Source organism: Candida jiufengensis (genome assembly GCF_024610255.1).
Source record: "Candida jiufengensis strain CBS 10846 chromosome Unknown scaffold1, whole genome shotgun sequence".
Classification (NCBI taxonomy): Eukaryota; Fungi; Ascomycota; class Pichiomycetes; order Serinales; family Debaryomycetaceae; genus Lodderomyces; species Lodderomyces jiufengensis.
The window spans coordinates 1619513-1643322 of NW_026261562.1; the positions used below are offsets into that span (position 1 = coordinate 1619513).

Here is a 23810-nt window from a genome sequence, read left to right on the forward strand (position 1 = left end):
AACTAAGATGTGAATTACTGCAATACAAAAATTCTTTCAATGATTTACAAACCCGACTTTGAGCCTGATAATACTATGGATTTAATCTGAAAGGAATTGAAAACTGACACAATGGTCCTATCATATCATTCTCCTATTCTTCAACTGAAATTATGCTGCAAAATTGAAGCACAAATTTCACGCTACCGAATTTTTGATAGTGCATCTCTTTTGTATTTACAATTTTTTTTGATCCATGAAACTGTTTAGCAGCCAAATATTAAAGACATCTAGAATGTCTGATAATAAAAAAAGGAAAACTTACTCATCAGTCAATGTCGACTATCAACTAATAGACAAACTAAATCAAGTAATAGAATCGAACGATCTTCAAAAATTATCACAATTTATAGACTATGGTAATTTAGGAAAATTATTACCTATTTGGTCTTATTATTCATCTACAAATAATCATCAAGAATTTGTTGAAACTACAAATAAGATAAATAATATACTATATAAAATTAATGAATCAAAGAACTCATTGTTATCGCAGAAACAAATTATAATAGACACATATAAGGATATACTAATAAACTATTCAAAAACCATTTACCGTGCATTAACGAGTCTCAAACCATCATCAACAAATCCAACAATCAGATTGTTAAATAATTTAATATCATATGACTACATAATAAGTGTTGAATTTATAAATCAATTTGATTTTTCATTGCCGGTATTACCAAAATTATTAGTACCAACTAAAATCGAAATTGAAAATGAAACAAATGATGTTTATTCAATAAGAAGTAGTTTTTTAAAATTTTATATTAACTTATGTTCATTATCAAATTATATAAATAGATTGGATTTATTACTGAATTTTAAAATTATAAGAAATATCTGGAAATATGTTGAATATGATACAGAACCAACTTCAGAAAATTTATTTAACTTCTTGAGTACTAAGGTTTTGGATGAAAGTAATTTTAAGAAAGCTCAAAAATGTAAAATATTGAATGACAATTTTATGTACAAAGTACAAATTTTACTCACCAAAATAAAAGAACCATTTTTCATGGAGTTCATGACCAAATTAACGACGGATTACAAAAATGGTTTAGTTTTCCCAAATGAAGAATTATGGAATGAAAATTCAAATATTGGAGTTGAAATAGTAATAAATAACAAAACATTCAAAATTGCAAATAAATTGTTATACACATTACTTACAACTTTAAAACCCACAAATGCAAATAAAGAAATTCAATTCATTGTTAAAATTTTATCTAGTTGTCAAGAATTAATACCTCCATATATGAATTATTTAGTTCAACATGGTGGTGGATATAATGATCCTTCTTTAACTTCATGGTGGATTTCTCATACCTTATTATACTCAAATGTTTTACAAATATCTTTACCACAATTTGAAATGAATCTAGAATTCTACAAATTTGATGCAAAATTGATCACGGAAAGTATTGTATTTGCACCAACACTGAAGGGGGTTTCAGTCGCTGGATTAATTTCAGATAAAGGATTAATTGTACAATTAACTTTACAGTTGATTTTATACATGTTAATCAGATTGGAGAAAATTTTAAACATTGTCAATGTTAGACAAGAATTAATCTCGAGTGTTTTCAATTCACTTCCAGATTTATCTTCAATCGCTCAAGCAATCACCAAAAACCCATCATCCAAGATCATTCAATTAACTGCATTAACAATTATTAATAAGTATGAAAACCTAAAACCAAATTCAGTAAGTAACACATCATTACAAAAATTAATATCAACAGGGGTAACAGACATAGTATCGAAACCAGAATTGAATACATATGACTTGTCCATACTAGACATATACATGAGTTTACAAAACCAAGATTTCAAATGGTGGAACAAGATAAATGGCCAAAATTCATTTTTCACAACATTGATCAAATTAACAACCAACAACAATATTTCCACTAACTACATTACCAAAATCTACCAGCTCTTAAATAAATTAACAAAAGATAAAATGTTCTTTAATGACAACTTATTAATAACTCCAATACTTTCATTAATTTACTCAATCAACTCACAAATGTCCCCCAAATTCTGGAATATGATTGATGAAACTATTGCAAGGTGCATCAGAACTCCATATAAGTACCTTGATATTGCACATTCAGAATACAATGACTTAAGTATCTTTGTCGTTGCATTAGTCGAACAATTTAAATTTATTGAACAAAATGAAGACAATATCTATTGGTTACGAAAATTTTTCAAATACTTGACGATATTTGGAAATGGTAAAGAAGAGTTGCAAAAATTGTATAAAACAATAAATGAGAAAGCATTGGATAGCTCATCAACTACAGAGACTGCATCAAGTTCACAATTTATTTTAGATATTGCCTTCAACTATTCAACCAAATCACAAATCTCAAAAATCATTAAAGCTTTAAAAGACAAAATTATTACATCAGATGTTGATTTTTTAGCAGTAATATATTTGTTGCAACAAACTAATGACTTAAATAATACTCTCTTTCCTATGATATGGGACTATTTAATAAGCAGTAACCAAAAAACATTGGATTACTTCACGACAGAGCTTGTGTGGAAGAGCATGTTAAATAATAACAAGAGTGAATCCTATAATGAAATCCTCAAAAATTTGCCAAAAGTCAATACTAAATATTTAGCTTCGTTTGTATGTGAACAAATTCAAAACCAACCTTCAAATAATGCATATGATAAATATTTTTGGACTTTAAGTGATGAGCAGATAATTCTGTTAAAAGATGTTGATAATGAAGCAATTACGGTAGAGTTCATGAAAAGAAAATTAACAGTCAATTTTGATCAGTTTTGGAGATTAATTAAAGCAAACAATAACGAATTAACTTCAGAAATTATAAAATTAAATTTAATAGAGTTTACGGATAATGAATTAAACCAAGTGGTTGATGAATTAATGAAAACTAAAAACTTAACTATCTTGCCTGATATTATTAATAGATACCACAACGTTGCAACTCAATTATTGGATAAAAATATACAAAATGACAATCTTAATTGTTTGATTGCTGCTTCAATGATACAACAAGATTTAGAAATGCCACAAAACTTTGTGAATTCAGTTTTATCAATTATTGAAAAACAATTGAAAAATAAGGATGTTACAAATTGGAATCAAGTATTAGTGATATTATCATCCCAAGAAAATAAATTAGAAGAACAAGTGTTGGAGCAAATTGATTTCAAACAAACATTGAACGCTATCTTTATTAAATATATTGCTAAAGTTCCAGAACAAAAACTCACTAATTGGTTACATAAATCTGTATTATATATTACAAAATCATTTGCAGAATTAGATTCATTAACTTCGAAATTTAATGAATTTTTGTTAAGTTTTGGTGATTATGTTTTGGATTCCAAAATGTGGGATTTAGTGCCGTCAAGTGTTTTGAATACTCAAATTGAAGTTATTTTTAGATCAAAATTCATACAAGACGAAAAATATTTGAAATACATCATAAAGTTATCAATTATAGCGCCTAGAAAGAAAATTGATTATGAGAAATTATTCCAAATTTCATTAACTAGTTTAAAAAGTTTGAACGAATTACCAACTGTAAACAACAAGACCTTAAAGTACTATTCATCATTTATAATATACATATTGTTTAATTTTGATCATCAAAAATTATCAACTTTATCAAATTTGGAGAATTTATTAGAAAAATATCAAGGATTAAATAACATAGAAGATCAAATTATTAAAACCATATTGAAAAAAATCGAATCAAAGATTTCAAAATCTTGGATTTTAAAAGTATCAAATTGGGAATTTAGTGAATTGAGTTTAAATAATGATTTGTTTCAAATGGATAATTTAATTACCAAGAAAAATAATCAATTTATTGTCACTTTAAATAAGGGGATCATTCAAAATAGTTTGAATGAAGAGGAGTTAGTACTCCCACCTTTAAAAAGTGGTAAAGAGCTATGGAGTCAAATTGGATTACTAGAGATTCAAAATCCATCTACATTAACCTATGACTTTGAGTTTTTAATCATGATAATTTTGAACAATGAGGAACTTTTGAAATTTAACAAATTGGAAGATGGCACCACTACAACAACTTTCAACATCAAAAATCTTATAGATACAGGAATTTTACAATTTATAGTGTCAAATTTATCAAATCAGTATCAATCAATAACAAGTATCATACTCAATAAAATTCTACTTTCATTAGATAATGACTCAAATCAATTCTTTAAGGACAAAAACATTTTCAAAGTTTATTTATCAATCATATGTTTTACATTACAGCAGGACTACAAGTTATCAGATTTAACATGGTTCATTTACTCACAATTTATCCCAATTATATCAAATCCTGGTCATTTCTTATACGAAAAAGCTTGTCGTTACTTATTATCACATCCAAAATTGAATAAATTTGATATACCTTTATATAATCTTATATTCAAAGCAGTTGATACCGAATTTTACTATAGAGAACTTACTTGGTTAATTGAAGTTGTTACACAAGGATTGAAAACCAAAGATGATTTAGTTGTCTTGAATAAGTTTTTCATTGAATCTGTTTTAAATTTATTAAATTCGAAAATCATAAATATGAAATTAAGAACAACAATATTAAGCTTAATATATAAGATACAAAGTATTGATCAAGGTTCGGACTTATTAATTACAAGATTTGGTATATTAAGTGATTTGCAATTATTAAGTAATGAACTTAATGAGGAGAAGACTGACGATAATGAAAACATTTTTAATGACCAGTTAAAATTAAATTTTAATGAAATAACAACTAGATTTGGTGTAGCTGATAGCAAAAGAATTGAAACCTGGTCGAACTTTGATTTTAGAAATAATTTAAAAAGAATTCATGACGAAATTAAATAGTTTGTGATAATTTATAGAGTTTTGATTATGTAAAGAAAATAAACAACTTCTCACCGATGCAAACAAGTGTAGTAACTAAACTTGTTTCTGTTAAGAGACATTTAAGTCCTTTGTTTTTATAACATTTTTCTAGAATCCTATTATTATCATTGAGAGACTATTGTGTTTTGAGAAAGTCAGACTGTCTCTAACTCATGAAGAAATAGTAACTTTGTGACACAAAAATTATTTACTTTTAATCGTTTCACTTTATTTTGGTTAATTTCAAGTATCCTATCACTTATTCATAACACACAACCAGAGAATATGAGTGTACGTATAATTTGTAGAGTACGATGATAATCAAGACTAGCCTACTAACAAATTTTGCAACAGTTAGGTAGATTGACCCATTACGGAATAGATTTAGTTTTAATATCAATAATATTAGCAGGAATTCATAGAAATACAGGATTACAATTTGATACACTGCATTTTAATTCAATAGATATAAGAAGATGGTTTGGTAATTATTTACATTTCGGTGAAATTTGTTATGATAAATTAGTTTCAGTGTTGAAATTTTCAGGATATTTTAAACAAAGAAACTTGATATTGGATAATTTGAAATTACAAGGTGATAAGATTTTGAAAGAACAGACCGGAAGAGATGCTGATGATTATTTACATAAAAAGTGAGCTCGAAGTGAAGATAAGTGTCGGTGGTAATATTGAAGTTCATTTCGAGGAGTGGGAACATTTTCATAGGTTTGGGTAAATTTAATTGAGGTACATACAATTTAATTCTTGCATTATTTAAAGCTTTAACCGTAAAAGTCAATTTATTAGATCCTGCTCTTCACTACTCTTCTGTTGTTGATTGATAAAACTTCCTTTAAATGTTCCTGCATAAAAATTTAATTTCATCTATACATTTACAACCAGACAAAGATCATTATCATTAAATTCATGAACTAAAATTGATTGAATATTAATCAGAAGGATCGAAAAGTAATGAAATGTAGTGTATACCGAATCAAAGAGATGCCTGAAATTTTTAAAATAGCTACACGTCAAAAAGTGTTGTATTATGAAAAATTTCAAAGAAAATTGATTCAAACATTTTTAAAACTCTGTTTTTTACGACTACTTCATGAGTTTATTTAATAAATTCAAAGACGAAATTCTAAAAGAACAAGAAGAAGATGTCACTCAAACTACTAAATACTTAGACTCATACCCACCAAAGAAATTAGCACAATTGGGTTATGCTATATTAAATTTGGTTGTAAGTAATATTAGAACGGGAATAGGTGGTAAAACAATTATAGAATTACAACTAGATAAATCTATATCAAATGGGGAGATTGATACAAGTACTATGAAAACAGGAGATATTGTGAAAATAGCGAAAATGATTAAAGAATCCAAGAAAAAACCCAAAGATGACCAAGAAGAATTAGCAATTGAAGCGGTAGTTATTAAAGTTACGAATCAGCAAGTTATATTATCAGTTGAAGGTTCAATCGATGATGAGAAAATACTATCAATTTACAACAATACAAATGATACTTCAAAATTGTGGATTGTCAAATTGGCAAATTCTATTACTTATAAAAGAATGATTACAACAATGAATAAAGTTTTGGAGCTAAAAGAAGGTGATAAAAATGATATTCATAGAATCTTACTAGGTGAGTCCAAATTCAATATACGGGAAAATTCTAATCCAAAAACTGATTTTTTCAATCCTGGTTTGAATCAATCTCAAAAAGATGCCATCAATTTTGCAATCAACAAGTCCAACATCTCCATAATATTTGGCCCACCAGGAACAGGCAAAACAATGACAATAATAGAATTAATTCAACAACTCACAAAAAAGGGAGAGAAAATTTTGGTTTGTGGACCATCAAATATATCAGTTGATACAATACTAGAAAGATTAGGGAAAAATTACAAACCGAATGAATTGATTAGACTTGGTCATCCAGCTAGATTGTTACCTATTAATTTGCAGCATTCTTTAGACGTATTATCAAAATCTTATGGTAAAGAAGTAATACAAGATCTTGAAAAAGATATTCAATCAACTTTGGGGAAAATTAAAAAGACTAAAAGATATGCTGAAAGAAAAGCCTTGTACGGAGAATTGAAATTATTGAAGAAGGAATTGATTCAAAGAGAGAAGAAAATTACACATGAACTACTAAATGGTGCAAAAGTTATATGTTCAACGTTACACGGTGCTGGTTCATATGTGCTAAAGCAGAGTCAGGTCAAATTCGATACAATTATTATAGATGAAGTTTCACAATCATTAGAACCACAATGCTGGATCCCTTTACTAATAAATAATAACTTCAAGAGATTAGTTATAGCAGGTGATAATATGCAATTGCCTCCAACCTTAATGAATAAAGATTCAATTTTGGGGAATACATTATTTGATCGAATAATCACACAACTAAAAGGAAATCAAGTAAAAAAATTATTAAATGTTCAGTATAGAATGAACGACAGTATAATGAAGTTCCCAAGTATGCAACTATACGAAAATAAATTAATCAGTGACAATTCAGTCAAGAGTATAACATTATCAGATTTGCCTAATGTTAAAGTAACTGATGACTCGAACTTAAAATGTATATGGTATGATACTCAAGGTGGTGATTTTCCAGAACAAATAATGGATTCAATTGGTGACTCAAAATACAATGAAATGGAAATACTAATAGTTAAAAGTCATGTGAATAAATTATTAGAGTTAGGAGTAGAGCCGAAAGATATTGGAATAATAGCTCCCTACTCCGCACAAGTTCAACTACTAAAAAAACAAATAGACCCCACAATAGAAATAAGTACAGTTGATGGATTTCAAGGTAGAGAAAAAGAAGTAATTATATTAACTTTGGTTAGATCAAATGATACAAAAGAAATTGGGTTTTTAAATGAAGAAAGAAGATTGAATGTTGCCATAACAAGATCTAAACGTCAGCTATGTATTATTGGAGATTTACAACTAATGAATGAATCTAATATTAAATTTTTAACAAATTGGAGTAAATATGTTGAAGATGGATTTGAGAATGATGAAATTGAACCTTATGAAATTATTTATCCAAACATTGATGATTATTTAGAAAATTGATCAATAAACGCCAAAGATTTTAGTCATATTATTGAATTGTTTTTTTACTACATTTACATATATTCTTCGAGTTCTCACTGTATTCCACGATTGATATTTCAGAATCAGTAGAAATGGAAGTTTTAAAATCTTCAGAGTTTTCAGAACTTTCAGTCGCTTCATTATCAGCTTTAGCTTTAGCTTCTTTTCCCGCTAAATTTCAACAGGAACTTGCAACACGTTATATTAGTTCAAAACAAACAGACTGAGTATTCCCTGAAAGAGCTAAACAACTACCATCACATTTGTTTTAATACAATTATCACAAACTTTAACGAGAACCTGCTGATACAACATGTTATTTGAAACTTCCTAAATCTTAGCTACCACTTCAAGAGGCTAAGAGTCACATACAGAATTGTTTTGCTGACGATTCTTTATGTCATATTTGTATACTTAAATACTTTGATAGTACACAACGCGTCTTAATACAAGAAAAATTTACAAAACATACACAAAATTCACGTGAGTTAATTTATACGCAAAACAAACAAAGTCAGTTCTAAAACTTCACTAAAAATATAAAGTACAAATTTGCAACCATTTTTTAGACTACAACCAAATCATCAATAGTAGACCATGTTACAATTCAAAAACGCATCTAAACTGAATAGTCAATTAGAACTTTTTTATTCAAACTCAATTACCTTATTTCCGCTTTAATCTGAATTATCAACAAAGTGCTAAAATAAAATAAAATATTATATAAATTTCTTGTCCAATATTATTTATTTTGTTTACAAACATTATTTTTTATGAAGCTATGGTACTATTTACTATGCTGCTAGGAAAATGGTTTAATTTTTGGCAAATCTTGGTATTATATAATATGAACGCAATTTCTGCTTTCAAACAATGCAAAATTTAAATAACATACATCAGAAAGTACACAATTGAAGATATAATGAAAGTGCAGGATTTCATACTATTTGGTTCACTAATATCACTAATTCAATCAGCTATAGTCGTAGTTACTGAAATAAAATACGTAACAGTACTGAGAGTTCCAATAATAAATGATTTAGGTACAATTTTTACTGAAGTTTTGCTAGAAGATACACCAACTCAAAATCCTGAACCAACTCCAATTATTGAAGAACCACAACCAGCAATAATAACAGATTTTGAACAACCACAACCACCTCAACCAATTGTTGAAGCTACAGTCATTACTCAAATACATGAAGTTGTTGTCCCAATAGAAGAAGAGCAGCCTCAGCTAGAACCTCAACCCCAATTACAACCACAACCTCAGTTGGAACCTCAGCCAGAACCTAAACCACAACCAGCGCCTCAAGCACAACCAGAACCACAACAAAAACAGAAACAAGAACAAGCACCTGTACAATCAGGTCCATCATTTGCGCAAGAAATTTTAAATGCTCACAATCAAAAGAGATCATTACATGGAGTACCACCATTAATATGGGATGAAAACCTATACAATTATGCTCAAAATTACGCTAATCAATTTGATCAAATTGGTTTTAAACATTCAGGAGGTCCATATGGAGAAAATTTAGCTCTTGGTCTTAATGATGCAACATCAGTTGTTAATATGTGGTATTCCGAGATTAAATACTACAGTTGGAATCATCAATATTCAAGTTCAACTGGACATTTTCTGCAAGTGGTCTGGAAATCTACAAGTAAATTGGGCTGTGGTAGATCTGGTAATTTTTGGATTTGTTCTTATTCATCACCTGGAAATTTACTGGGAGCTTTTGCTCAAAATGTTTTGCCTTTAGTTTAATCAAGCTAATTTTTTGCTTTGTTTCGTTACATCTGTTCAATGTACCTTTTTAGGATGCATATCATCCGAGAAAAAGAGAACTGTTTCACCTTCAGCTGAGCATGAACCTACTTTTATTGGTTTTTCTAGGTGCTCAAGACCCAAAGTTTCAATTCTTCATGTATAATTCTGTTATATTAAAATGTATTAGTATCATTACCTTTTAGTTTTACTATTAATGTTAAGTATTGTAAGAAATCTACGACTGAGTTAGGTTGTTCTATTAAGCCTTTATATAATAAAAAGGACTGTCACCTTTACTAGAGCTTAAGCATACCTTGATTGTGATATTAAGCCAGGCAGTATTCATTGGCAATGTAATACCCAACAATTTATCTTTTAGGTACAGCTCTGCGATGGTATTTGTCAATTCGGTACAGTTAATCGTTTATTCACTACTTTTGTTTCACATTTGCAACAGACGAATATTTGTGTATCTTAAAAAGTAAAACGGAAAAATTCTCACCTTAAACAAATATTAAACGATAATTTACAATGAGGGGTAACTTACTTACAAGAGTTCTACGATTATTATATTTTAAGAGAGATTCGATCAAGTTCAGATCTCATAGATACAGCAGGTCATAATTCAAATATAGTAAAATCTTCTTTTATTAATTAATTGTCAGACTAAAATTTTCCATGACCAACTAAAACTATATTATAATAAACTCCTTCAACATTCTGTTACTATACTGCTAAAGTATTGTATGTACCTTAATTTTAAATGTTAGTAATATTCAGTGATGTTTGAAATAATAAAATAGTACCTGAAGAATGATTTAATAATTATGAATATAATAATTTTTTTTACTTTAAATTGTTGGCGTTGTTAATTAAGCATTTATTTCTGAAACTTTGTAAGATCTAGATTATTTACTCTACTACATGAAATAAATATTTTCTACGCATATGCTAACTCAATATTATAATCAAGTTATAGAAACTAATATGTGATTTAATGATCATTGAAATGTCGTTGTGAGGAGACCTAAAGATCTAAGAAACTACTTTGTTTTGAATCATATTTTCTCGAAACACGAGGGATCTAAAAACAAAATCGGAGAATTCGAGAAAAAGTAATAAAAAAAATAAAAATTAGATCGAATCGACTAATTTGATTTCTGTTCAAACAATATAGACAGAATTTGAATCAAATCGATCTAACCACTTTAATTGAATTACATCATAGTTTAATTGTTAAACTTTATAGTTTTCCCACATAAGCAAGTACATAATGCAATTGTAAATAAAAATTGCAAGAAAAGTCAAAATCAGATTTAAGATCAAAATTTAATAATTTATTTTTTCTGCTTGCAATAAGGTACATAATAAATTCTGAACAAAATCAAGAAATCTTCTGAACATGTGGGAAAGAGAACAAGTCTATTTTATGTTGAATGAGAAGCTACTTGTCAAAATGGTTGCTCTAGATTTCCTCTTTAATCGCCATTGTAACAATCAAATTTTACAAAGTTGTTGTATTAAAGTTGACAATTCGTCTGTTTTCGTAAAATTAAAATCCCCCTTTTTTAAAAATAAAAACAAATCACAAAATAATTTTTATCTTTTTAATTAATTAAATTATGAAACACAATCTTACTACAAAATTAAAACTTAGTAATTAAGAAATGATACGCAAAAAAATTACAGATGATAATTTTCTTGACGTATAAGATTCAAATTTTAATTTGTAACAAACAACAAGGTACATTATTTACAATTAATCGACTAATTGGAATTTAAATTAGAATTTCTTTTATATTTCATATAAATATGATTTAATTTATTCTAATTTTTCATTTATAAATAATAAATTATTTTTTTAATTAATATTCTTTCATTTCAAATATTAAGATCTTTTCATTCATTTAGTTATTATTTCATTCATTTAATTAACTGTATATAACATCTACCATTCCTTTTCATTCAACTAAATTACAATTAATCATTTCCAACTATTAAGTCATTCCTTTAAATTAAAATTTATTCAAAAACTTTCATTCATTCATTCATTCATTTTTAAAACTTTCATTAAAAAATTAATTAATAAACTTTATAATTACGCGTACTAAAATAAAAAAAAAAAATTAAATTATGAAATTTTCAAATATTGCAACCATTGCTACCACTTTATTTGGTATTTCATTAGCTGATGTTAATTATGTTTATGTTACTCAAACTCGTCAAGTTACAAAATATGCTACCGTAACTTTTGGAGGTCAAGAAACTGTTGCTCCTGTTGCTACTGAACCAGCAACTACTGCAGAAATTCCAGCTCCAAGTGAATCAACTTGGATTTTTTCTACTAATGTTTTAGGTCAAGATATTGTTTTCACAAGTGTTGTTAACTTAAATCAACTTGGAGGAGCTGTTGTTAATTTATTTAATGAACATGTTATTGTTCAAAGTGGTGATTCATTTAGTACAAAAACTTTATTAGTCCAAGCTAATCCAACTACTTTATTGACTTCAACCCTTGGTGATGACAACGTTGCTTCAGAATCAGCTGCTGAAACTGTTGCTCCAATTGCTTCTGTTGCAACTACTTTAACTTCATCACAAATACAACCAACCATTGAAGCAGAAAGTGCTACCTCACAAGAAGAAACTACTGTTGCTCCAAGCTCCACCTCATTAGGAGAAACTACTGTTGCTCCACAACCTACTTTAGCAAAAACAACTTCAAAACAACAACCAACTACTACATCATCAACTAAAGCAGCAGCAACTACTACTTCCTCATCATCAGGATTAGATTCATTTGCTCAATCAATATTAGACGCACATAATCAAAAAAGAGCATTACATGGTGTACCAGCTTTATCATGGGATCAAACCCTTTCCAATTATGCTCAAAACTATGCAAACAAATATGATTGCTCAGGAAGTTTAAGTCATTCAGGTGGTCCATATGGAGAAAATTTAGCTGTTGGTTATAAAGATGGTGTTTCAGCATTAAATGCTTGGTATGATGAAATCAAAGATTACACATGGAATAATCAATTCTCAAGTGCTACGGGACACTTCACTGCTGTGGTTTGGAAATCTACTAGCAAACTTGGTTGTGCAAACAAACAATGTGGTTCTGGTCTTTACGTTATCTGTTCATATTCAGACTCAGTTCCAAATTTAGTTGGTGCTTTTGCACAAAATGTTTTGCCATTAGTATAATTTTTTATATAGTTTATACAAACACTTACCAATTATGCTTATAGTGCTTTTTTTCGAGTTTATACGTTAAAAATAGATGTTTATATTGATGACTTAATTTATTGATTGTAGTTCGTGTAATGAATTAATTTCTAAATTCTGCAACCGTATTTTTGTGTAACTTTTGTTTTTTGTACTATGATTCAATTTCTTGTCAAATTTTACATCAATTTCAATTTATGTACAGGATCAGATTCTAAATAATAAATCGTCATCTACTAAAACTATTCAGTCAGATGAAGATCATATGCCCAAATATATAATTGAAAATGGGTTAAGAAAAGTGGTTCCGTATCATATGAACTATCAAACTCATGTAAAACAAAGATGGGTTGGTAAAACTATAATTGATGTATACACAAATGATTTTGGTGAGACTAAACAAGGTATAATTCAAGATATTAATGAAGATAAATTATATATCGTCAATAATGTGGGGGTAACTTTACCAAGTGTTACAATAAAAGGGTTAAATATATTGAATGTAAGGAAGATCGAGAACAAAGATGTCATATATCATACAAAACATAAACATGAACCGATGATTCCATGGGTTGAAAAAATTCCAATAGTATTTGAGAATGATGAAATTTTAGTAGTTGATAAACCGTCGGGCATACCAACTCATCCCTCAGGAAATTACATGTATAACAGTTTATCTGAAATGATCAAAGAACAATTAAAGTTAAACTCAATTTGGACTTGTCATAGATTGGATAAAGCAACAAGTGGGATTTTAATTTTATGTAAAGCTAGAGAATCTGCTATAAAATATCTGAACTTGTTATTGGATAAGAAAAATAATGTTACAAAAACATATTTGGCAAGAGTTAAAGGAGAGTTTCCAGTAGGTGTTAAAACTTATACTTGTCCTATATTCATTGTAAATATGAATGGATATCTAGCACCAGGTGATTTAACAAAATTACCAACAAACACAACCACAATTTTTGAAAGAATACGGTATAATAAAGAACTAGATGAGAGTATAGTAAAATGCATACCGGTCACTGGTAAGTTCCATCAAATTAGAATACATTTGAGAAATTTGGGATACGCTATATCAAATGATGATTATTATAGACCGGATGATAGTCTACCATCTACTTATATTGAAAAATCTAATATAGAAAAAGGACTATACAAATTGTTATTTACACAGTATCCCCAATTTGCATCATTTTCAGGTGAATCAAACCCCGAAACAATAAATTTGTTAGATCTTATTAAATGGGACACCAATACTACCCTAGTGAACCGCCTCTTTTCACTTAAACTGAGTCATTCACAAATCCTATCAACAAAAAAGCTGTCAATTTGTTCCACTTGTTATAGACCAATATTTGATGAAGATATGAATGGAAATTCAAACATTTATCTACATGCATTAAGTTTCGAATATGATGATCATAAATTTGAAACTGAGGTTCCAAATTGGGCAAATATATAATATTTCACTTTACCTTTATGCTTTTAATTCCGAACCTTTCATAAATGGAAATCTGACTCTATTATCTGTCATATTACCAACCTTGTATGAATACTGAACGTTTTTGAAAAATTCACCAAGTTTTACCGTCTTAGATCCTGTAGGTTTTCTTGGTTTATTTAATTTATTAAGCAATTTCTTAAATGATTCTCTTACTAATTGATCTTCAATTTCATTAACTGGAACTTTTTTAATTGATAATGCATAAACTCCTGCTAATTTCCCCTTGCTTGTATTAGTTTCTTTTATTGCATCAATAAAAAGCTGTCTAAACTTTTTCTTAAGTTTTGTTCTTCCACATGCTGACTGGATTGGTTTTCTTTTGGTTTTGAAAAATTGTAAATTTCGTAGTTTTCCTTGGTATGACCTGAATTCTGTATCTAAAACTGGGCTATTCATTAGTGGAAGTTGTTGCATTGTAAAGAAAAAGGAAATATATGATTTTCTAAAATTACTGACTATGTGATCTTTTGGGAAAAATTGTATTGAGATAAATTCATTGTTAAGAATTGGATGATATAACTTTGGTCTAAACTTTGACTGTACTGCGACATGTATGGCTCCATCTATTCCTCTAATTTCTGATCGATTTGTTGGTAGAACGTGAGTTTGAAAACTTTTCAACCCGTGAATCTTCTTTGGTGGTTTAATCATTATATGTCTATAAGTTGATTTTGGTACTACTTTCAAATCGGCATTTTGAATTGGATTTTGAAATTTGCATGACTTTGACTTCGTTGCGATGTTAGATAGTAGAGTTTGAATCGAGTTCATATATGATTGATGATTTGAAACAGATTAGAAAAAATGTGGTAGCTTAGTTTTATCATAAAATTCATTAATCTATAAAATCTATTTATCTATTAAAATTCATTCATTCTTAGGTTGCCATAAATTAACTGTAGTATCAGCAGTTGCAAAGGTAAATAATTTTGGATTAAATAGTACAATTTTAGGTATACCGACGTTTGATTTTACAATATCATTAGATCTAGTTAATATAATTGGTTTTTCTTGATCAGATTTTAAATCTGACAAATCAAATATATGAATTAATGCCTTTGGACTTCCAATAAGTAAAAATTTACCACATGGTGTGAAAGCACAACATCCACTATAAGGATATTTAGTGGACATCCAGGTTAAATCTTTTCTGAATGATAATTTTGCAATTGCTAATAATTTACACAGGAAAGCATCTAAAATATAATGTTCTCTTGAATCTGTTGAAATTAATAAAAGTTTACCGTTATTTGAAAATTCTAATTTATTCCATATTTGATTCTGTAAACACGGTATCTCAACTTCGACAAATGGTCCTTTATCAAAAGATTTTAAATCATATAATCTTATTTTACCAGTTTGCAGATTACCAATTGGGTACTTTCCTATTGCTACTACTATCCCCTGAGGATCAAATGCAATTACTGAATTTTGTCCAACTGAAATATTCCCAATGGCTGAAGAAGACTTTAAATCCCAAAATTTTACTGTTCCATCGTAACTTGAACTACCAAAAGTATTATGTACTGGATTAACCTCAATACTTGTTACTTGAGCTTTGTGACCTTTGAAATACCGTATATATTGATTATTCGATAATGATAAATATCTTATGGTATCTTCATTTCCTTCATTTACTGTTGGATCTAAAGTTGATGCATATAAACAATTTAAACCTTCATGAGTAAAACGAGCTGAATGTGCTCCATATTTTTGAGATTGAATATCTTTGTAATGTATTCCCTTATGACAATCATATAATTGTATAGATTTATCAATCCCTGAAGAAATTAAATATTGACCTGAATCATCAAAATTTAATGATGTAATTGAAGTACCTTGATGATAATTGAAAGTTTTAGTCGGATGACAAGTAGTTAATACATCTTTTGTTATTTGTACAGTAGATGAAGAAGATATCAAAGACTTATTAGTTGGTTGTTTAACTCCATTTATTGACATCTATTTATAATTCTATAAATTTTCACTTTTCAATAAACTCCTATTTTTAAATTTAATCTCAACCAAAAAAAAATAATAATAATAATAATTTATTTTGATAACTATCTTTTTTTTAGACTTATCATTTTACAACCATTTACAACCGATTCCAAATTTACATCTTTTTCAATAAATTCAATTTAAGAAAGACTGACTCATCATTATATACTAGAGTACAACTCAATTGATCACTTAACACGTAAATTTATAACACAATGGCAGAGCTTGAATTACCATTTAAAGTTAAAGCAATCTTTGATTATAAATCTGATTATGAAGACGATTTACCTTTTGCAACTGGTCAAATTATTACCATAACAGCAATTGAGAATGATGAATGGTATACTGGTGAGTATGATGGTAAAACTGGGATGTTCCCCAAAAATTTTGTTGAAGTTTTAGTTGCCCCCACAATTCCGAATTCGAATAGACCAGTTAAAAAACATGAACCAGAAAATGAGGTTAAGGAACCAGAGCCAACACCAGTCGTCACCAAATTAGTGGAAGAAAAGAAACAATCTCCAAAAACTGAAAGTCCTGGTGCCAAAGTTCCGATGCCACATTCATATACATCTAAACCAAGTGATCCATATAGTATTAAAAAACAATTTGTAGCTGCAGCTCCATCATCATATGTTCCCAAAATTACTCCAAGAGATGAGTCAAATTTGGTGGCTCATCAAGCTCATGACACAAAACATTCAGAAGATATTGTTAAAGGAACACCAGTAAATGAAGAAGAACCAAAAGAAGAGTCTGGTCCTAAAGTATCATTAAAGGAAAGAATTGCATTACTTCAAAAGAAACAACAAGAAGAAGCTGAACGTGAAGCTGCTGCATTAAAACGTAAAGAGGAAAGAGCAAAGAAACAAGCTGAAGATAAAGAAAGAGTAAAACAATTGAGAGAACAAAAAAGTGGCGAAGCTCAATTAGCAGCTACCGCTGCAGAAGAAGCTGATGAAGAGGTACAAAATCATAGTCCAATAGTTCCAAATCATTCTGGCGCAAGTGAGGGAGTTTTTCATTCTAATCATACTGGTGAGTCAAAACCCAGAAGTCTTAGCGCTCATGAACCTGAAGAAATTGAAGAAGCCGAAGATGAAAAGGAAGAAGATCACGAACTTGAACAAGGTGAAGAAGATGATGAAGAATTAAAACGTAAGAAATTAGTTGAAAGAATGGCCAAAATTTCTGGTGGTAGAAATATGTTTGGTATGATGGGAATGCCATCTCCTTTTGGTGCTTCACCACCAGCTGACAAACCTAAAAAGGCGAAATCAACCCCTTCAGCTCCAATTGAACAGACACAACCGCAATCACCTACTCAAAATGTTGAATCAACAAAACAACCATCTATTCCAAATTCTGCACCTGAAATTCCTCATGAAAAATCTGCACCAAAATTCAGCCATGAAAGTTCTTCAATGGCTGAAGACGATGAACCTTCAGATTCTGATCAAGCTGAAATTATAACTCAAAATGATATAAATGAACAAAATCATCATCATGATGTTCACGTTTCAGATAGTGCAGATGATCAACATCGTCCAATTAGGTTGAAAAAACATAGTACATTAGAAGGTGAAGGTACTGGGTATGAAGCTGATGAAGATTTATCTGACATTACAAGACCTCATGAAACATCTAAAAATGAACACTTATTAAAAACTCATGAGAAGGATTCAAATGAGACTATATCTTTGGAAGAAGAACAATTTGGTAAAAATCCAACAATTCCACATCCACCTATTCATCCAACACCAACTTCAAAAGATGCACCACCAATACCACCTGTACCAACAGTTCCACCTGTCCCTTCAAGAAATTTAGATTCTGCACCACCTATCCATCATCATGAATTGCCTTCTTCACCTCCAATTCCTCCAGTCCCAAGTACACTACCATCAACTGAAAATCATCCACCTCCACCACAACCACCAACAAGAACATCAACATCATCATCACATCACAATCAACGACCACCACCACCAGCTCCACCTCGTCAAATTGAACAAGATTTAAGCTCAAGTGAAGAAGAAGACCTAGATTATGATAAATTTGAAATTGTTGATAGACATCCACCATCATCAGCTCCTCCATCTAGAGCTCAAACGTTTGAAGGTCACCATACAAGAGCTCCTCCACCACCAATCCCAGGCTCAGTTCCACCACCACCAATTCCAGTTGGTGAACCGCCGAAAAGAGCAACAACTGAATTACCACCATTAGTCCATACATCAACAGGTGCGTCAATTGGCTCACAACAGCAACAACAACAACCACAAGTTCCACAAGGTAGAACCTCTACAGATTCAACTTTATCTAGATCAAGATCATTAAAGGGAAACGGAAGTGAACAGAGTCAAGCAGAAATTGCATTAGAACAGTTGGAATTTGAAATTGCTAATATTAAATCAACATCAAATTGGTGGTTCAAAAATGATTTACCAGATCAATTAATCAAAAAAATAGGAATTGATTTAATTTATGAAGTTGATTCAAATAAATTGATTAAAAGAGGAGATAGATCTTTAATTTATCGTGATTTTTATATCTTGTTTTATGATTTATCTCAATTGATAATTGAATTAGAATTTGAAGAAAATGATCCAAGAAATACTGTTCATTTAGTAAATCATTTTATAAAATCAAATCCTGTTGCTAGAAAAGATTTATTAGAGAACAATCATCGTCAATTTAGTTCAACAATTGTAAACACTGCAGCTCATTTCATCAATCAAAAATTAGATGATAATTTATTAAATTATGTTTTCAATAATCCTGAATTAAAATCTAAAATATTACAACCAATTGGTAACAAATCATTTGGAGTAACGATATATAAAAATTTCAATAATTCAACAATTTCTAAAATTGATGATATAAAACCTGGTGATATATTATGGATTAAAAATGGAAAATTTAATACTCATAAAGGAATTATTGGTAATAAATCAATAACTGTTGGTGATGATAATAGTAGTTCATTTACTGCGATAATTTATGAATTTGATCCAAAGAAAGAAAAATTCAAAGTTATTGAACAAGATAGTGCTGGTCACATTAAAAAGGAATCTTATAAATTAAGTGATTTTAAAAGTGGAAGAATAAGAGTATTTAGACCAGTATCAAGACAATATGTAGATTGGTAAGATGAATATGTAATAAATGAATTTTCATTCTTTATGTTAATGTATGTAAATTGCCTCTGATTTGTTGATAATGACGTAAGTAAAGAGATCTCAACTACAATTAAAACTTGTAATCATAATACTAATACAAAATTATTAATTCGAAAGACTATGAATTTTACTTCAGTAAAATACAAAAAATTAACAGAAGTATATTATGGACCATATAAAATTGTTAACTGTTCCAACAAATAATCAAGAAACTAAGATGAAGAGTGGTAACTGATGACTACCAAACTCAACTCAGGATCAAGTTAAGCAGAATCAATTAAGTATTAGAAACTCTCAACTTCCAATAATGGCACCGGCAGAATTGTCAATAATTATTGCAAAACTTTAGACAAGGATGAACAAGACATTATATAAATCAGTTTCCATTATTCTATGTGTTGAAATCACCCAAAATTAAAAATTATAACGATTTACCGCTTCATGTTCGGCAATAATGAAACCTAAAAAATTCCAGTTAGTAAAACCCTAAACGTATTGTCAATAACAGGACCCAAAGTATCTTAGTACTTCCATTGCTATGCCAGACCAGAGTTAAATGAAGTATAAACCAAACGAACCCAACTTTTTCATGTAGCAAAAAAAAGAATGTAGGTTAAATGACATCAGATTCTAAAAAGCTCTTTTTTATTTATTTTTCATTTTCTCTTTTTTCTTTTTATTTCTTTAAATTTTGATAAATGGACAATGAAATTTGATAATGAGTTTAAATATAATGATGTAAAGAAAAAAATCTTAAAAGAAAAAGCACCTTAAAAAAATTATGATTCAAAATTAATTGATACTGAGCTTGACAAAAAAAGGAAAAAAAAAAAAATCCAATAAAAAACAACTTGATTTGATCAATAACTGATAGTAGTTATAATAATAATAAAATGAGGTATAAAATAGTATGTGATTATGATAAAAATATGACTAATGATAGCAAAACAAAATGATATTCCAGAAAAAAAAGTTGGTTAAAGATACAAAAAATTCTATAAAAATAAAATTAAAAAAACTTACCTATTTTTAGTTCTCTGAATAATAAATGATTTGATTAAATGGTATAAGAGTGAAGTGGTGAACAACACAATATAAATGTGGAAATATGGAATTAAATGACATCGAATGAAACTGCGTTCTTAATTTTTTCTAATCTACTTGATACAATGACTAATATTTCGTAAGACATGACAATATGAGTGGTAGGAAGTTATTCGTGACAATGGAGATGAAATTCGTAACAATAAATAATTTGATATGGAATTATAACAAAAATTTCTTATATACACAAAAAACTGAATTTACCGTAAAAATTGGACTCGTTTGTGTATGTTTATATTCACTTATGGCAATTACTCTGGACTGACTTAAAACAATAGAATACACTACCTTTTTGGGTGGATTGATTGTTTGGATGATTGATTGGTTGATGATTTGAGTTAAAGTTGGTTAGAATTTTAAATATTTTTAAGAAAAAAAAAAAGTGGGAAAATTATTTGCCTTTTATATTTTTTTCTTCTCCCTTAAATAATTTATTTAGTAATGAATGATCAATATAAATTTAGTAACAAGTACACACACTTCTTAAAGTATAATAGTGCTTCTGTTAAGTACTGGTTCATCAATTAACCACATCTCTGCTATTTGTATGTAAAAACATTGTCATACAAATGTATTCAACTAAGTAACAACCATAACTAAGTAACAACCATTGGTGACAGTCGTTTAATGAGATCACACTTATATAATGGTAAGATCTTGATCGCAAAATGGTTGCAAAACATCTATGCTTCAGCATCCCATCGTAAAATCTAATTGCCTATTCAGGTTACAAATTGTAAAGTTTGAGTAAACTTCTAATCAATCATTCTGAGATAAAAGGGCTACAATGATAATTATAACAAGACTGTTTGATTAAATTTCTATACATTATTTTTCAAAACTATCCATTTCTATAACATTACTATTTACTTTTACAAAATCACTATCCAACTTGATAAAGCACCATACACACCTTCTAAAGATTTCCAATATCTCAATTAGTACATACCCAAATGAGTAAACGTCATAACCAAATAAGAAAGTTGAAAAAATATGTAGAAAATGAATCTTTTTCAGTTTCAATTCTTCATTAATTATAAAAATCTTCAAAACCCATAAATATCTTAGCAAAAAATCAATACTTATAGCTATTATATATATAAAATCTGGATATTGCTTTTGTTGTCTTAATACAGTGAACTTCTGACTTGTCCTGGTTGATGAAAATAAATTAAAGAAATTGTTGAATAATTCCAAATGCCAATCCATTTTTAAATCCCATACAAATGAATAAGTTGAATTTATTAACATTAAGATGTACCACCAATTATTTAACTTAGTTAATTTTATTATTAATTCACCATTTTCTCTTTCCAAATCAGTAGATTTTAATAAAGTGTATTTGATCAATGCGTTTATACTTAATGGTCCAATACCTGTGAAATATTTTAACATATTCAACAAATGCTGTTTATTTAATGTACATTTATATTCATAAAAACATTGTTTCATTCTTACCATTATTGGAAAACATAGTATAAAAAATTCCAATTTATAATTATAAGCATTTGTCTCGTTAATATAATAACTCCATACAAATAATCCAAAATCATTTAAGACTTTTGCAAATGAAACTAATGAATCACTCATTAATATATCATTTGTTCTCATTGTTTGGTAGTTGATATTACCGATTAAAATTCTCTTTAATGTTGTCCACATTCTAATTTGTCCAACGTTTATGATTAGACTTGGGTTTTTATTTGATGGACCAAAAACATTGCTTTTGTAAAATAAGATCAAAAAATTATACATAAAACTGATTATTGGTATGCTGTAATAGATAATTTTATAATCCGGTTTATAGTATTGTAAAAACTTGAACAATATCCAACTTGACAAATTTATGATTGTGACTTTCTTAAAGTTTCTCCAAATACCTTGAATTAGCCTTGAATTCTCTTGCTTTTCAGCTGGTAAACCTGTTTCAAACTCTCCATTTACTTCAGTTGGATTGTTGTTATGATTTAAGTCATCCAATTGTATATAATTATGTGAATTGTATGACAAATTTAGCAATTGTAATACATTAATGCTAGTAAAGTTGTATAATATAACATTCAATAAAAACCATAATCCCAAACCAAATTGTAGAAGCAATAAAATTCTAAATGGTAATGGAATTAAGTCATTAAATATTATTTCATCAGTCTCACCAGGATGTTCAACATCCATATTATGCTAATTTGATTGTTCTGTGAATATATAAATTAAATGGAAAGAAGACTAGTTATTGTTTTGTTGTTACGTTTAAAAAAAATTAAGTATCCATGGATCTAATTGGTACCGTCGTTCACCACTAATTTGTTCTATTTGTTGTTTTGATTAATTTGATTGTTGCAAATCGAAAAATATTAAGACTAAATTTTTTAAATTCTTAAATTCTCGAATTGAGTAAAATTTTAAAATCTAATTCTATGCATTGAAGTCAACAAATCATTCGATTTGACAAGCAAATGAAATACAAAAGCAAAGAGCGAAGAAACAAGGAAGAATAATAGATTTACTGCTTTTTGACATTGTGAAAATTTAGAATTCAAATAATTATTATGTAGAAATACAAATATAAAATTAAGTAAAAGGCTTCAGACGTGTCTTTCGAAGAAAGTACACGATTTGGGTATGTTGATAATCATTAATTTTGATTCATGATTAGCATGGAAAACATCATTAGCCAGTTAATCAATCAAATTAATTGTTCATCGTATTATAATTATTTGATTTCCCATGTACAATGAGACGAGCTAATCCATCAGTAGCTCAACATTATTAACATTGATCGATCTCCAATACAGATAGATGCCTCTACAAACTAAAACATCCAAGGGGTCTTTGTAAATGAATTAAAATTCTTAATACATCCGGTTCTGTACAAAATTAGTTAGTAAAATGTCCATATGGTAATCTCTTATTGAAAATAATCAATTAGATGTGAA

The 23810-nt window shown here is 28.7% G+C and overlaps 9 protein-coding genes across 9 annotated transcripts; 6 read left to right on the forward strand and 3 right to left on the reverse strand. All coding sequences in view use genetic code 12, as the record gives it.

The window, feature by feature from the left end:
• Positions 1-274: 274 nt before the first annotated feature.
• Positions 275-4921, forward strand: KGF54_004465 (uncharacterized protein; the record flags this gene model as incomplete). The annotated part of the gene is made up of 1 exon (XM_051765166.1): positions 275-4921. The coding sequence occupies one exon, from the start codon at positions 275-277 to the stop codon at positions 4919-4921; it is 4647 nt and encodes a 1548-aa protein (XP_051618507.1).
• Positions 4922-5227: 306 nt separating this feature from the next.
• KGF54_004466 (uncharacterized protein) lies at positions 5228-5599 on the forward strand (the record flags this gene model as incomplete). The annotated part of the gene is made up of 2 exons (XM_051765167.1): positions 5228-5231; positions 5301-5599. 2 exons carry the CDS (start codon positions 5228-5230, stop codon positions 5597-5599), a joined length of 303 nt encoding a protein of 100 aa, XP_051618508.1.
• Positions 5600-6053: 454 nt separating this feature from the next.
• On the forward strand, positions 6054-8051 carry KGF54_004467 (ATP-dependent 5'-3' DNA helicase; the record flags this gene model as incomplete). The annotated part of the gene is made up of 1 exon (XM_051765168.1): positions 6054-8051. The coding sequence occupies one exon, from the start codon at positions 6054-6056 to the stop codon at positions 8049-8051; it is 1998 nt and encodes a 665-aa protein (XP_051618509.1).
• A 943-nt stretch (positions 8052-8994) lies between these two features.
• KGF54_004468 (PRY1) lies at positions 8995-9843 on the forward strand (the record flags this gene model as incomplete). Its single annotated transcript, XM_051765169.1, has 1 exon — positions 8995-9843. The coding sequence occupies one exon, from the start codon at positions 8995-8997 to the stop codon at positions 9841-9843; it is 849 nt and encodes a 282-aa protein (XP_051618510.1).
• Positions 9844-11979: 2136 nt separating this feature from the next.
• On the forward strand, positions 11980-14545 carry KGF54_004469 (uncharacterized protein; the record flags this gene model as incomplete). Its single annotated transcript, XM_051765170.1, has 2 exons — positions 11980-13038; positions 13289-14545. 2 exons carry the CDS (start codon positions 11980-11982, stop codon positions 14543-14545), a joined length of 2316 nt encoding a protein of 771 aa, XP_051618511.1.
• Positions 14546-14560: 15 nt separating this feature from the next.
• On the reverse strand, positions 14561-15358 carry KGF54_004470 (uncharacterized protein; the record flags this gene model as incomplete). Its single annotated transcript, XM_051765172.1, has 1 exon — positions 14561-15358. The coding sequence occupies one exon, from the start codon at positions 15356-15358 to the stop codon at positions 14561-14563; it is 798 nt and encodes a 265-aa protein (XP_051618512.1).
• A 96-nt stretch (positions 15359-15454) lies between these two features.
• Positions 15455-16549, reverse strand: SWD2 (WD-repeat containing protein; the record flags this gene model as incomplete). Its single annotated transcript, XM_051765173.1, has 1 exon — positions 15455-16549. The coding sequence occupies one exon, from the start codon at positions 16547-16549 to the stop codon at positions 15455-15457; it is 1095 nt and encodes a 364-aa protein (XP_051618513.1).
• A 254-nt stretch (positions 16550-16803) lies between these two features.
• Positions 16804-19740, forward strand: BBC1 (Bbc1p; the record flags this gene model as incomplete). The annotated part of the gene is made up of 1 exon (XM_051765174.1): positions 16804-19740. The coding sequence occupies one exon, from the start codon at positions 16804-16806 to the stop codon at positions 19738-19740; it is 2937 nt and encodes a 978-aa protein (XP_051618514.1).
• A 1962-nt stretch (positions 19741-21702) lies between these two features.
• Positions 21703-23049, reverse strand: ERD1 (Erd1p; the record flags this gene model as incomplete). Its single annotated transcript, XM_051765175.1, has 1 exon — positions 21703-23049. The coding sequence occupies one exon, from the start codon at positions 23047-23049 to the stop codon at positions 21703-21705; it is 1347 nt and encodes a 448-aa protein (XP_051618515.1).
• Between the last annotated feature and the right edge of the window lie 761 nt (positions 23050-23810).